The 15,966-nt window shown below is 38.1% G+C and overlaps 1 protein-coding gene across 1 annotated transcript; it reads left to right on the top strand.

The window, feature by feature from the left end:
* Window positions 1–1,663: 1,663 nt before the first annotated feature.
* Window positions 1,664–14,353, top strand: GASK1B (golgi associated kinase 1B). Its single transcript, XM_082051982.1, has 4 exons — window positions 1,664–3,130; window positions 9,832–10,046; window positions 13,611–13,837; window positions 14,133–14,353. Exons 1-4 carry the CDS (start codon window positions 2,134–2,136, stop codon window positions 14,338–14,340), a joined length of 1,647 nt encoding a protein of 548 aa, XP_081908108.1. The 5' UTR covers window positions 1,664–2,133; the 3' UTR covers window positions 14,341–14,353.
* The last annotated feature ends 1,613 nt before the right edge of the window (window positions 14,354–15,966 follow it).

The raw sequence follows: 15,966 nt of genomic DNA, 5'->3' as shown, positions 1-15,966 counted from the left end.
ACTGATATATTTGTCTGGATCTTTCTGAATTAATCTTTTTTTTTTTTTTTTTTTCTGGGGTATGTCCCTTCAGTCAGATTTGAACTAAAAGAGAGAGAAAAAACTTGAATGGCCAGAAAGATTTCTTACAATCTTTATTCCTCCAAGAAGTCGGATTTTGAAAAAGCAGGTGATATGAAGGCTCTTTTCCTGGTAATGGACATGAACGCTGAAATCCCACCTTGAGAGTACACATTTTGACAAAAAGTAAAGTGATGGCCAGTGAAAAAAATCCACTTGCAAAGTTTTATAAATTCAGATTGGACGTGTCTGAAACATAAACCAATTTCTTGAGTGTCTATTCCCCTTAGTATTAGTTATGGAGAATATCTCCATCAGCTTTAATTATGCATTTTATTATTTTGCACTTGGACTAGGTGAGGAGTCAGAAGTCAGAGCTTTGCCAGCACCTCTCTGTTAACTCTGCACAAGGCCTTTACTTCTCTCTGCCTCAACTTTTCCATCTGTATAGTGACGATGCTATGCCTCGTTTGGAAAGCACAAATAGGAAAAACTTCTGAGCTGTTTAATAGCATGCTGATAGCATTTAAAAGGCCACTGTCTCTTTTTCATTTCTCATCACAAGAATTTATGATTCCCAAAGTTCTAAAAATCAGGGGATTGGGAGGGAGGGGGTTTTAAACTAACAAAACAAAAAACAAACAAACAAAAAGACCCCAACAACCCCAAATTCCCCAGACAAACAAAACCCCACCCAAACAAAAAACAAAACTCCAGAAACACCACCACAAAGAAAAACAAGAACGAAAACCCCCACAACGTCACAACAAAACAACACCCAAAACCCAAACATGAAGAATAGGAATTTCTTCAGTACATTTATATGCAGTGCACTAGAGGGCTCTCAGGAGCTAGAAATGGATGGAATGTACTTTTGGAAGTCACATACTTCACAGGACTTTTCATTACAGAATTTAAAATAGAAGTTTTGTTGGTGGTGTGGTTTTTTTTTTTTTCTTTTTAATAATGTGAAGTTCATGTAAGTTTATAGCAGTTCATATGCCATCAACCTCTCAGTACAGTTAGCTTCCAGACAGTATTTAGCTTGCAATGAAATACCTAAATGCGAACCATACTTAAAACTGAAATCTGTGCTAGAATACTTTGAGAACGTCGATTTTTACTAAGTTACTATTATAAACCTAAGAAGCTTACCAAAATGAAGGATGCGTTGAGCTGAATAGGTAAGAGATTTTAATTTTTTATTGGAGCATGCATAGAATATACAATTACTTTGTCTTTGTGTCTCTGAAAGGATATATAAGCCACTGTTATTTTAGTTGAGAAACTATAGCTAGATCCTATTTATGGCTTAACAGAGTGAAGAATATTAACTATCTCTCATATTTAATGTGTGTTTATGAATGTGAACTAGGGAAATTTGGCACTGCTAATATATTTTTCTATTAGTGAATATTTGGATATTTAACTGCTACAGTTACTGGTACTTAATAATGTATAATTTACAGCACTTCCACAATGTGAGGTTTAGTGGAGACACTGTCTCATAAGAAAAAGATGATAATGATCTGCATTTGACAAGCTTTTCTTCTAGTGCTGGGACACAGCTAGCTGAGATTGCAAATTGAGCCTATATTTCATGATTTTGGTGTATAATTTATACTGTAATGAGAAAGTGAAAGATGTATTCTGACAAATTTATAGATACATACTGTCTCATCTAGAACTTCTGTCTCTTCAAACTACAAAATCACAAATGCCACGTGTAAGTGAAATGAAAAGCTGCTACTCACTCGTTTTTTTTTTTTTTGTTTTTTTTTTTCAGTTTGCAAATGAGAGCTTCAGATATTTTAGACTACAATTCAGGAAACTTTGCTTACGTAGCTGGCTCCATTCATTCTCTCAAGCCAATCACTTCCCCTAGGGTGGCTGATAAGAATTTAACAGCTTGAGAAGGTGGAGTGTCAGCATCCTTAGTACTAAACACGTTCCCAGGCATATCAGTAGCCTCTGTCCATCACCCATGCTGGAAGCTATTTGGAAAAGGAGAAATAGAAATCGTGGAAGGGAAACCATGCATCATCACCCTGGCTGGAGTGTACAGAAGACTTTATGCTGTTTTCATCATGTGGATTCACTAGAGAAATGACCACTTTTGATCAGCCAAGTAAAATCAAAAACTTGTTTGTTTGCTGCCTGTGCCCTCCACGAGTGCTGAGGCTCTGGACTTGCAGGCGCCCAAGGACAAGGAGGAATCTGCTAGTGGGCACGGCGTGTGTGATCTACCTTGGATTCCTTGTCAGTCAAGTGGGTCATGTTTTACCCCAGCACAAAGGAGGACACCAAAAGATCAGTTCCAGAAGTCTCCAAGATGCAGCCCAAACTCCTTTTCTGGGCATCCCACTGGATGGCACCCTGTCACCACCCAATTTCCAGGAACCCCAGCTTGGTGGCAATGGGACCTCGCTGCCACCCAATGTAGTTTATATCACCCTGCGGTCCAAGCGCAGTAAGCCAGCCAACATCAGAGGCACGGTGAAGCCAAAGCGCAGGAAGAAACATGCAACTCCTTTGTCCTACGGGCAGCACTTTCCAAAAGCTGCTTTTATGGGCCAAGAAGAGTTCTTTGACCAACAGCCAAGGAGGGCCATGTATGCTGTGGGTACGAGGGGACCAGCAATAGCTCCAGAGGCAAGAAAGCACCAACTGGATGAACACAGGCATAAAGAAATGGCAATCAGGGAGAGGGGTCACTGGAGACCTGAGGGAATTTCTGGAGGTATAAAGGCACAGCCCCAGCCTGAGGAGAGCAATATCAGGATTTACAGCGAGAGCTCTCCCTCTTGGCTGAGCAAAGACGACATCCTAAACATGCGCATACTGGCAGATTCTCGGATAGAGAGCATCCAAGAAGTACCTGCTCACAAAGCAGTCTTGGCAGTATTCGCAAGAGGTCCCAGCACCACAGGAGCTGCTTGTGACCAGGGGCAGTGTGGCATCATCAAAAGACCCCTCGACATGAGTGAGGTGTTTGCTTTTCATTTGGATAGGATCTTGGGGCTGAACAGGAGCTTACCTTCTGTGAGCAGGAGGTCGGAGTTCTTCCAAGGTAACGCATTCCCATGGCTTTCAGCTTGCAGGTGGGGTGCTGAGGTTTCCTTCCCCCTCCTGTGTTAACCACAAGGCAGCAGCCACCTTTAATTCCTGTGAGCCTGAGAACCAACTCCATCATCACAGGGAAGCAAAGCTGGTATCTGTGTAATTTCTGCAGTGCAATTATCCTGTTTGAAGGATGCAGCACCCTAAAGTTTAGGTCAAATACCACTGAGCTGCTGAGGGCAGTAACAGTTTCTCCTCTGTGAGAGTCTGGAATGAGAAAAAAAAAAAACGAGGTAGACATCTGTAGATCGTATGACATTGTACAGACTGCCTGAAGTGGAACTGGTGAAAGAAATTCCAAAATGCCCTGTGATTCAATTTCATTTATTTATTTATTTTTAAAAGTTTTGTCATTTTTTAGATTTGACTTTAATAAAATGTTGAAAGTGAGCACAAGTATTTACTACTCAAAGAGGTGGTAGGAACAGGTTTTTTAATCAGATAACCTACTCAGAAAGGTAGGGGACCTTCCTGCAGAAGCTTGATACTAATATCATGGTACTAATACCTCTGGAAACAGAATTCTTTTTCAAAAGTGCTTCCCTCTACCCGGTAATTAAAAAAGTACTATATTGCAGTGAATCCTACTATGCATTTTGAGGTTCATTGCACATGTGTATATTATGCAAAGAAATACAGTATATATATATATCTATATATCTATATCTATGTGCCTGTTACATGATTGGTATAAAATTTTCAATTAAAATTTTGATTTTTATCCTTTAATGAAATTAAAGGTAGATTTCAGACCTGTGAGTTAGAAGGCTACTTCTAACATTGCTCTCTTGTTAAATATGTCTTCAGCCTGACTGCTATTTTTGTACAGTCACTAATCACAATCCAAAAAGACTACATTGCATTTTAATGAATCATTGCTAAAGTGGCTAGCTATGTTTTTGCAGTTCATTTCTCCCGGCTGAAATTAGCTTATACCAAATACTTTTACATCAGTCTCGTTTCTCAAAAAAAAAAAAAAAAAAGAAGAATGACTTTCCAAAGTCTGACAGCAGGAAGATGACCCAATGATCTCCAATTTCTTACTGCTTTGTAAACCTTCTATTTGGCAACCTGTACAGCAATGTGAATGAACAACAGTTTGGAGGCTTTTGAATATTATTCATACTTGCAGAGAATATACATTATGCATAGTTTATTTCTAGGACCAAGAATTATTGCTATAGAGCTGTCATAAGGCATTAAGGTAGTTCTGCTGGAGGAACTGCACAGTGTGGCTGTGGAGATGACAGACTGCCAGCCTCTGAAAACTGCTATTAGGCTAATTGTGCATTGTGTTGTTCAGTGTCTGCCACCTTACAGTATGTTTTGGACTGTCTGGGACAGAGAGTGTCATTCGGCCCTCTTTAATTTTCTTTTCCTCGTAACTGGTTATGTTCCTATAGCAAGAAGACTGTTGCTAGGTGATGAAGAGAGAAATAACATTATTTTGGTCTCACTTAATTTTTTCCAGCTAAGGGTGAACAGATCATTTGGAACAGTTACTGTACCTTGTCTCCATTTCTTTAGCCTGGAAATATGCTGGAGCTCAGATGTCTAAGGTCTGCTTGAACTCATTACTATTTACATGCTTGCATTTGGCATAATCTGGAAAACATCTGTGTTGAGAAAAAGTGCAAAAATATATTCTTAAAAATAATATGAACAATTAGCGATCTCATTTCTATAACCCATATGCATTTAAGAGTAGATGAGCACGGTAGTTTTTTTTTTTTATAGGGCAGCTTCTGTGAATCGTGGTTATTCATATTGGAAAGAAAGCAAGGCAGGATTAGAGAGTGTGCATGTGTGTACGAATGTACACAATTCTGGGCTGATATATCTCTCTCCACAACACATCCCTTTAACTTGCCTCAGTTGTGATGTGATATAACAAGACATGTTTGATGTAGCATTAAAATCTTCAAAAAACAGGCTTTTCAAAACTGTCATTCATTTTGTCAAAAGCAGTTTCAAAGAATCGCTTAGTAATTCCTTGTTCAAGTTCTGTTTCCTCTAGTCCCACAAGTCCCCCGCTGATTTTTTTTTTAAAGTCCAGAAAAATACTGTATACAAGTCCTCTGTCTGCTGCCCTTGCCTTCCCTACTTATTGTAAACCGTTTTAAGTGTTAACTGTGAATTTTTTATGGTTTATCTTGTTTTTCAACATGGATGAAAAAATCAGGTATGCCAACACTTCCCCTCTTATTTTTGAAATTAATTAGCTGAACATAAAAAGCCTGGAGAGTACAGGTAGGCAAAGCCCTTTTGAGTTCTGTGTTATAGGCTAAAAGAACATGATTGTGGGCATACACAAGCAGTCATTCATTACTCCCATTGCTACCTACAAGTCATGAAAAATGTTGAGAGCTCCAAAACACCTGTAAACAAAGGATGAGCCAGTAAAACAACAAGAAATAATCATAAAACTGTCTGTCTTGTGGAGAAAATGGAGGCTGACCCTTGCCTGTCTGAGTTTTGGAATGGACACATTAATACCACAGGACTGAGGATCTTTGTTATTTGGTTACCCTGTGGAACAGGAAAGACAAAAGTGATCTTGCTTGGTGTCACAACCCTACCTTAATTAATTTGTGCAGAAGCAAAGTGAAATGACTGCACGTGTTGCCTCTAGCTCAGCAACAGCATTTGCAGGGCAGGATGATGCCAGTGTTTGTTAGGGGGAGCAGGCACTGGAGCAGGCTCACTCCTCTGGTGCAGCTGACAGCTGCAGGGATGGGACTCCAGCTTCTTGGGTCATAGCAACAAGGCTGGGCTCTTTACTCAGCTTTTGTTTCAAAATATGCAGCTATTGCTGTGCAGTTTTATTGTACCACTGGCTGATGGTCTGAACCACTGTGTGCTGACAAACTCTCCTCCTCCTCCCAGTTTTCTGATCTCGTAAGTTTTCCTATGTTTTATCCTGTGCTGTTGTGCTGAGAAGAATAAGCACAGGTGTATTCGATGCAGTTGGACTTTTTTTTTTTTTTTTTTAAGCTAAAGATTGAACCCACTATTTTCCTAAAACTACTTTTTTTCCTACAACAGGCAAGAAACTCTTCCTTTGAGTAATGTCTTTCATGGTTGGTTTAGTGCAAATAGATGAATGACATGTGATAGATAGCTCCACTGGTTGTACTTGTCATTTTGCTTTACTGGCCTCTACATGATGATAAATGGAGGCATAGGCTTTTCCATGTTATACCCTGCACTATCAGCCTGTCCTTGCCACCCCGCTGAGAGTTATTCAAAAGTAGCCAAAGATATTATGAATCACTAATGTGATTCAGGGCAAAGAATAAGAAAAACCCAACACTGCCTCATGCATTCAGAATGCTTTAAACCACCTCAGTTTATCTGTCCTGTTTTCTGTCAACTCAAACAACTTGCACTGTAGTGCTGTACCTCTCAGAGGGGTACCAAAGGGTGTATTTCCAGTATTTTGCTGGGTAGAGTTCACAGTCTAGAGAGCAACTGACACACATTTCATGTATTCCTTAATTCTGATGTCCATATGAGCGCAGGACACAAACATAGCAAAAAAGGTGCATAGGGAACAAAAATAAATGGTCTAACTTCTCTCTGCTTTCTGCTCCTGTCTGTTATATGTTCCCTCAGAACTTAAGCTCTAAAATTCAAGTAATGCTCTGTATGTCAGTCCCCCTCAACTTTCCACACTAAATTACCCCCTCTTGCTAATACATGGGCAACTAAACTGTTTCTTCCAGATGTGGCAGTGGTGAGCTGTACTGCTTTACAGTGAACTGTGAGAAGTTTGAGAAAAGGCTTGAAATCCCTCATGAAAGATTTGCTCTTTTTAGTGATGCTGCCATGGGCATCTTTGAAATGTTTGCTTTCAAGGAAGTCAGAAAAAATGATGTAGGTACAAGTCAGAGCACAAGATAGAAGAGTATCACTTGCAAGAGCATCTTAGTTGTTAAAAAGCGTGCAGACTATTTTTAAAGTGTCCTGGTGTGTGGATGTCCAAGATGACACTTACATTGAAGAAGCCCTGCAGTGATCCATTACCTAACTGCACATGAAGCAGTTTGAGTGCCTTGAGGTAGTGTAGTTTCAGCAGCCTGAGGTTTCACCTCTGTTAGCTTATTTAATTTAGGGTATCCTGAGCCGGTAGCTCCTGAGGGCCCAAGAAGTTTTTAGCAATATTTTGATATTTTAAAATGTATATGAATTAATGGAAAGCTCATTGCTACACAAGTTTTGAGAAATCCCATACAATTTTACAAATCATCTTTAGAGAGTCAAGTAAGTGGATCAATCTAAAATTTCAGATGAAAAGAAAAACAAGTCTATCAGCTTTGTGCAAGATTCAGTGCAATGCAGCTGCAGCAACAAAAAAGCAGTAGCCCTTTGCGTTAATATATAAAGCTGATTAGGAAAGAAGCGGCTGATGAACATACTGGACTTATTCTAAGTGTGTTCAATCTCATCAGTTTTGGCTGTATGCAACTGGAATTTCCAATTCTTAGCCAGGCCTTGCTTTTCACCATTCAGTTAACTTCAGTCCTGTCCTCATGAGGTTTGAATCAGAAGAGCTCCACTGATTCAGTGGGTTCATGCCAATTCATGCAGCTATGAATCAGACCCCTTATCTGCTATAGTTCAGCATGGTCATGTTTTTCCTGCAAGTGTCAAAAATTTGAGTCACTGCTCTTTACTGAAGCTGCTGTTTCATATTCCTGTAATTCAATTTGTATTACAGAGTTGAAAGATTTTATTTTGGCTCATCTTTTCTGCTCCCACTTCCTCTGAAATGCAAACATTTCCTGTATTTAGGCTTGGTCTTTTAAAATGTTTTTGTATGTTAAAGGAAACTGGCAAGATATTAATATTTTTCAAGTATTTATGTTACCTTTGTTTATCATGTCCCTTTTGGGTAGACAGGAGATGTTTGTTTTGTTAGAAGGCCATTTATGTATTTGATTTGTGGAAGAATTCATGAATAGTTACATAAATTGTTATTGGAGATATAAAAATGATAGATCAGACTTGGTCTTGAAGAAAGCTGTCCTTTTTTTTTTTTTGTGACAATTCCCAGTGCTATATATAGACTTTCTCCAACTGGCTTGGAAAGAGAGGCTTAGTCAATAGCTGACCTGCCTTGGCTAAAGTCATCTACAATGTAGCTGTTGGAGCCAGGGCAAGAAAGATGGGGAAATTGCTAGGATTTCCCAAATTAATTTCCTAAATAATTATTCAGGCATTTCAATAGGAGAAGCCTGATTTTCAGGAGTACTCAGTGCTTTTCTTCACCAAAGGAAAATGTGGAGTGTGGTGCTGATACCTTGCCCTTGGTACTGATACCTGTTTTCTGCGTGCTATTTTCTGTCTGATTTGCCTCTGGAGAAGAAGATGCCATGGATCTCATTGCCTTCATGCAAGTTTCTGAAAGCTTTTTTTCAGATATATCTCTGGCTCCATGGGCACGTGAAAGACAAAGAGACAGTTTGGGCTGCATTTAACTGTGATAAATTGTGCAATAGTGTGGGCTTTAGGTTCATTGACCTTCAAGGTGAATATAAATAAATTTTAAAGCTTTATACATTTTCCAACACTTGCTATTTAGTAAATAACAGCTTTGCAGTTAAATGGTTCCTCCTCTCTGTACAGAGACATCATATTTTAGTCTTCTGTCTACACACAAAAATACAAAGGATTTCTTTGTTCTAATGTGTATCCAAGCCACAGTTGTTCCTGGGTCCTTGACAGTTTAAGGCAGCAGCACCACTACATCAGCGATGCAAAGGAGAGTTCCACTTCCTAAGAAGATAGATGTGCCTGTTACTTGATACTGGGTGAAATATGTTTATCAGTTCTTATACTGGGAAAGCTCATTTTAAATTCTTTGCTAAGGCTTCGTCCCACTAAGAACTCTGAACACTTGAATTCACCAAAGCTAAGACCCTTGACTTAGTTTCACGGAAGAGCAGAATATTCTTTACACAGAATAATTAAATAATTTGGCCAAAATAGCTACTATATAAAGCAGATCTTATGTTATACTTGGCTAAAAATAAAAAGAAAAAAGAAAAACAAAGCAGGCAAACCACAAAAAACTTTTCAAGGTGTTAATTCATGCTAAGCTGACGCTCTCTAGTGTTCTCATATATAATTTCAGAGCTGTGAAATTATACATTATAGGCCTAAAATACTAAGGATAACAAAATAAATCCACTTCGAGTATACTATTGTAGTGTTTCTATGCCATTATGCAAAAAAATCTTTAGCATAAGTTTTCAGCTCTTGTAAATCATCATCAGTTCACTAGAATCAGAGGGAAATTACATTGCTGATTCACAATGGCATTGTAGGCTCTTAAGCTATGTAAAAACTTTTTAATAATCTGGTTTAGTATATGATTTTGTATATTAATATCTTGTTTCAAACAGAGAAAGCCTTCTGTACACTGAAGACGTTTATGATGTTTGTGCTTCTTCCTTTCCTGCAGTGGGTGGTTTTACATGTGGGGTAAGACCACTTTAACCAAAGGATATCAAGTTATTAGTCCCTGACCATTTTTCCTGCCACTTCTGTAGAAGGGTATAATTCTTGATGTTTAGGCGAAGTCTAAAGAAGGACCAGGTATGCCTGACAGTGTTGCACTATACTGATGATCTGTTTTTCCTTTTTCAGATGGTCAAGCCCGTCCTGTTATTCTCTGGGATTCCTCACTGGGTCCAACAGATAATAATAGCCATTCTTCAGTGAGATTAACCTGGGGGCAATATCAGCAGATATTGAAGCAGAAATGCTGGCAGAATGGTAAAGTTCCCAAAGCTGAGTGGGGCTGCACCGAAATCCATCACCATGAGTGGTCCAAGATGGCACTCTTTGATTTTCTTCTGCAGGTAAAATATTTACTGAATGCAACTACCTGCCTCAAAAATGACATGAGCACACATTGGACTCCTAGAAAATTAATTTTAGTTTATTTCCTTTTGTTTTTTAAAATGGCAAAGAGATGTATTTGCAGAGTTTGAACTTATTTCTGTTTTTTTCTTTTGATTAAGATATCCAAAATGGAACTTGTAATCAAAGAAAGAAATCAGAAACTCAGCTGACTCACTTTCTAAAAGAGGAAGAAAAGGCTTTTGTCTTGAGACGTATTGTTTTACCTCACCTTGAGGCAGGCATACAGTTTGTTTCTGCAAACATAGTTCTTGACTATGTTCACAACCATAAAACACTGGGGTTTTTACTGTGTGGTCTTTCCTGCACCTTCCAAATCCTCTGGGTGATTTAAGTGGTTTTGGTCAGCTGAAACCTGGATCAGGATAACAGTTGTAGTAGCAAATTTTCCTTCCTTTAAAAAATGTAGGCAGTGATTTAGCAAGGAAAGAGTAGAGTAGCAAATGATGAATGATATGGCTGCTGTGCCTCAGTTAGGTATTGCACATAATCATTAGCTCTCCAAATAACAACAAACTAGGGCTCTGTCCAGTGGTATCATAACGTGTGGCTACAGTTACAGGAATTATGTAGTAGAATATTAATACACTCCCTGTATTAATAAGGACTGAGCTGAACTACCTGGCTAGAGAATAATTTTATGGATTCCTGAGATACAGCACTACTTCCAAGTGTCCTTGCCTGCCAGACAAGGGCTGACTGACCCTCCTGTAGCACTTAATAGTTTATTTAAAACTGCAGCAAGCACTGGTTTTACGCACTGTGTTTGATTGTTCATATAATTCAGCTTTTTATAGAGTTACGTTTCTTCAAATATAAAAATCATGATTTGGCTTATGCATAGCATATCCCTGTCCTTTGCAGTCCTGTTCTAGGATGAATGGATGTTCCTGATTCTTTTTGCGTTACAGTTTTGCAGACTTGTTATGTTAAACAGAGCATTCAATTCTTCTCTAAAAATAGATTGTCACTTGTTTAATGACTCTGTATTTAGTCCTATTATGAGCAAGTAATTGTTAGAAGTGGGTATAAAGTCATATGTGGATTACTTTGATGCTAAACATAGTAATAATACCCCTGTAGGAATAGTACAAATTGTGTCACAGAGTTAATGTTTTCATACCGTTGTCTTCTTGTTGAACAGTTTAAAAACTCTCATGAGTTCTGTGTTGACTCTTAAGGTCTCCTAAGACAAGTTTTTAATCTTCATAATAGAACTCCTATTATCCAGTTAAAATAAGATACAACCAGAGTGAACTGTACATGAAATAAAGTAACAAATTACTCTTTTAACAGTAGCTGGTAGTTGCCTACCAGACAAGAATGTGCATACCAGAAAGTCGGTCTTACGGTTCTTAAAGAGTAAAATTACCTGGGTACTCTTAGACTTAACTTACAAGTTTATCAGCAGTAGAACATGAAGACCCTAAGACAGAAAAAAAAAAATGCCAAGAAGGGCATCTGTGCTCCATGAGCCACTGAGAAATAAATAATAATGGTGAAAAGTATTCTCTATTAAACATACTTCCCTCAGAACAATGGGTTTGGTGTTCATAATAGATGCTCCTAATCTCTGGTTTCAAATGCTATAAAACATAGGAGCAGACTGAAAAATGCTTATAGCTGACCTTCACTTGCCTATACAAGAACTCCAGCAAAATAAGAACATTAAAGGTAGAAGAGCTTATTTAATTCTGGAAGTTTAGACCTTTCATGTACATAAATATATATGACAAAAAACAATGGTAAACTATTAAGGTTGCAGCATCAATTCCAGAATGTCCCATCATTCTATCTTAACACCAAAGTGATGCGAGAGATTATGAAGAGGCTGACTGTATGAGCGTGATCTCCTCATCTGTTTAATCCATGTAAAAAATGTGGTGCAGATGAATTAGGGCTATAAATCAAAGGTGTCTTTCCAGAAGGCCTCTTCTTCATTTTTCAGCAAAGCCTTTGGATGATTTGAATGAGAGAACCCATGAGCTACAGCACCGTAAGCAAGAGAGGCTCCAGTGCCTGCAGATGCTCAGTGTTGCTCATGAAAAAGAAGAAATCTGTTCCTTTCATAAGGATTTTTGCAGTTGAAAACAAACATTGCCACCAAGACCAATGGCAACAGTCCTACATTTAAAAAAGAAACAAAACTACTGTCAGACTTCCGTTTGATGAACAAAATTAGGAGGCCTTTTCAATATACAACATGGTTCTAAATCAGGAGAAGAGTCCTACCAGTTCATTTCACTGGGGTCTCATGAGAATAAAATTGTAATTTTAGGCAGCTTATGTGAACATTAATGTTTTTATGCTTAGAGCATCCCTGGGGGGAATGAGCTGGAGCCCAGGGCAGGCAGGACATGCAGGGCCAGCAGCAATGGGAAAGTCAACCCAGCAGGAAAGATGGTGAAAGCCACAGGTCTCATTGACAGCCCGGGGAGCATCAGGCACAGAAAAGGTGTCAAGACAGCTCCAAGGCCAACAAGCAGGAACCCCAAGCACCAAGACAGAAGCAGCATGACAAGCAACAGATACACCCCTCTAGAAAGCCTCAGAAGTGGGAGACATGAGCTTAAATAGGGCTCCTGGGCTCGTGGACAAAGCGTGTGTGTGTGGAGGTCCCAGGTGAGGGTGCTTAGGGCAATTGAAGCCTATTTGTGCACTCAGGGCCCTGGCAATGTTGTGTATTTACTCTCATGCAGTCAACAGGGGTGGAAGTGCTTTCAAGGAGTCATTTATCATTCCTGTATTAGATGGTTATCCTAAAATGGCATCATTTGCTCTGAGGGTGCCTCATTCTTGTCATTGTTTATGAAAGGGAACGTAAACAGCTAAGTCACACTTAACATTTACACCACTAAAGTTAGACCAGATGTATTCCTTCCAGCTAAGTGCTGTGTGATGAATAAGCAGGGGCTCACATGGGAAAAAAACAGCCTAGACCATCATGTCATTAAAGTATGTATCACAGTGCAACTCAGGGAGATTGCTCTGTGATTATAAATGCACTCCTAGTTCTTGCCTTTTTTAGCTTCAGATGGTTTGCTGTGCCCCTTCCTAATCTTTTCAATTATTTTGCATACTATTAGTCCAATGTGCCTTACAAAGTGGAGACCCCCCTGTGTGTCAGGCTGTGATATTTCTATTGTTCTCTAGCAGAGAAAATGTAAAAAACCTACAGCCTGCTGAAAAAAATGGAATTGTATTTACCATATTGTTATTCTGGTTACACAGTGGGATTGTTCCATTATTTTCAAAGAATTTCTACTAACATAACAAATCATGGCTATAAAATGGATAAAATACACAGGCAGGGAAATTGCTTCCAACAGTACTTGAAGTATAGGGACCAGGTCTTCAACACCATTTCACTCCTGACTTTGATTATACTTGTCCTGAGCTTGCTTTCCTGGCAGCTGTGTTAGTGAATGATGTCTTACAGTGACATTTTGCCCCAAACACTTTGACATTGTTTTCATTTGGCACTATTCTGTACTTTGTCTCAGATCTATAATCGACTAGACAGAAACTGCTGTGGATTCAAACCTCTCAAGGAGGATTCCTGCGTGCAGCAAGGACTGAAGCTGAAATGTAGTGATCAAGATTCTGTTGACCTGACACACATAGTACAGAGAAGGCATGACCGAAGGCACTTGACCTTTATAGATAATAAGGGTTTCTTTGACAGAAATGAGGACAATCTTGACTTCAAAATACTACAAGGAATCAATGAGTAAGTTTTAAGTTATTAATTTTGTAAAAAAATTGATAATTTCTTTCCAGTTTGAGCATGAGATACCGAGTTACTGGAATAGATATCAACCCAAGACATTCACAGTATGTGTCTAAAAATGTATGAGTAATTCCACTGCTGTATGAGATACAATTAACATGCATGTGATTAGGCATGCATGGACTTCCTTTGCTGAGTCTTAGTGTATATTCATAGGATTGATTGCTAAACCACAACATAAATATTGCAATTCAGAGTGGTGGCAAAGCTGATTAATTTCTTTGTGCTTTTCCAGATTCCCTGAATCTGCAGTTTCAGTACTGAGGAGCCAGCGTTTACGTGAGAAGTTACTTCAGTCTTTGTTCATTGACAAAATATATTGGGAGAGCCAAGGAGGCAGAAAAGGAATTGAGAAGCTTATAGATGTAATAGAAAGGAGGTCCAAAATTCTTCTTACTTATATAAATGCACATGGAGCCAAAGTATTGCCCATGAATGAATGAAACAGTCTTGTTTCTATATGATAGTCTAAAAAAATTTGTATGAGGCAAAAATTGACAGTAAAATTGATTTAATTTAAAGACTTATTTATTTTTTTTCCAAACTTTCAAATTTATTTTTAAATGAGAAATCTTACGTGGTTTAGAAGCAACATTTAAATGTCAGCTGCAGCTCAACACTATGCAGTCACTTCTATGTCACCACTGAAATGAAAAATAACCAAATGGTACAATAAATAATGTAGTAATACATCGGTACCATGAACACTCCTCCTGTTAAACTGCTTGAAAATTAGCAACAGGATTTTCAGTACCTTAGGTTGGATTATTCTTACTTCCCTCATTCAAGTTGGTAAAAGTTTTACTTCAAATTTAATTGGAACAGAGATTTGTAACTACTTAATACATTGGTGAAAACTGTTATCGCATCTACCTGCTGAAACATACCTAGTTCAGGAATTTGTCTTTTGATTATGAATACTAAAATGTCAACATTTCCAAAGGCTTACTTTGTTTTATTTTATTTTTATCTTTTAAAATGTGAGGACTAAATTCAGCTCTTTTGAATGCAGAGGTGTTTGCACTGGACACAAGGGAAATTTAAAAACAGTGAGGAGAACATGGCTTTAACAATAATAATTAATTTGACAAATACAGTTTTTACCTGTCCAGTATGGAGTGCAGTTTATCATGAGTCACTCATTACAATGTACTGTTTTAAGTACAGGTTATTTTGATGTGTGGGTGGATGATCTGATGTTTTCTGTCTATTGATTAACTGGGTGTTACTCATAGACTCATCCTCTATTACCACTATGTTTAAAAAAAAAAAAAAAAATTAGCTTTAGCTTTGTGTGAATATTCTGCTAAATAAGTGCACATTCTGTTTTTGCAACATTCTTGACAGTATTTTTTTAGATTATTATAAAAAAATTGACCGACTAAGGACATCAGTGTTCTTAAACTCAGCACAGAAAATGTTTGTGCTGTGTGCTCAGCTCTTGCCAGCAATACAGGCTCTGTATTAACATTGGCCACTGCAGGGTGATGATTCTGATGACTCACCCCAAGTATTTCCCCAGGTAAGGTTGTTAGAGAAGACTGGATAAGCACTTTGGATTATTAACCTTCATCTGCTCCAGAAATAAAATATCAACTGATATAGTCTGTCATGACAGACACATTCTACCTGTCTGTTTAGAAAGACTCCTACAATCTTCCTAGAAAAACAGGGATTATCTTCTTGCTGTGAGATAATGGCAGAAGTGGAAAACTTTCATAGCTGCTCTTGTCTTTATGTATAGTAAAAAATATAAGGTGTACAATATTTTAAAAAGTGCTTATGTAATGGTATTAATGAGAAACTGAAATGTTTTGTGGGGATATTAATGTGGAAGGCTGAATTTAATGTTTTAAATAACTATAATTCCATTGCAGCCAAAACAGATTTTCTTTCTTAGGATCAAAACAGCTATTAACAATAATTGCATTACTAGAAGAAACAGACCTCTTTATAGGCAGATTTAAAGATACTTAGTAAAAATTTAAGAACTTGTCCGCTTTAATAATCTTTTATTTTATTCTGTCAGCAAAGGGCAGATAAATTTATAAAAACTTCCTAGAACTTAA

This window comes from Streptopelia decaocto, assembly GCF_964273445.1.
Source record: "Streptopelia decaocto genome assembly, chromosome: 4".
Taxonomy (NCBI): domain Eukaryota; kingdom Metazoa; phylum Chordata; class Aves; order Columbiformes; family Columbidae; genus Streptopelia; species Streptopelia decaocto.
Note: the sequence above shows the minus strand (reverse complement) of the source record. Positions and strands in the feature narration are given on the sequence as shown.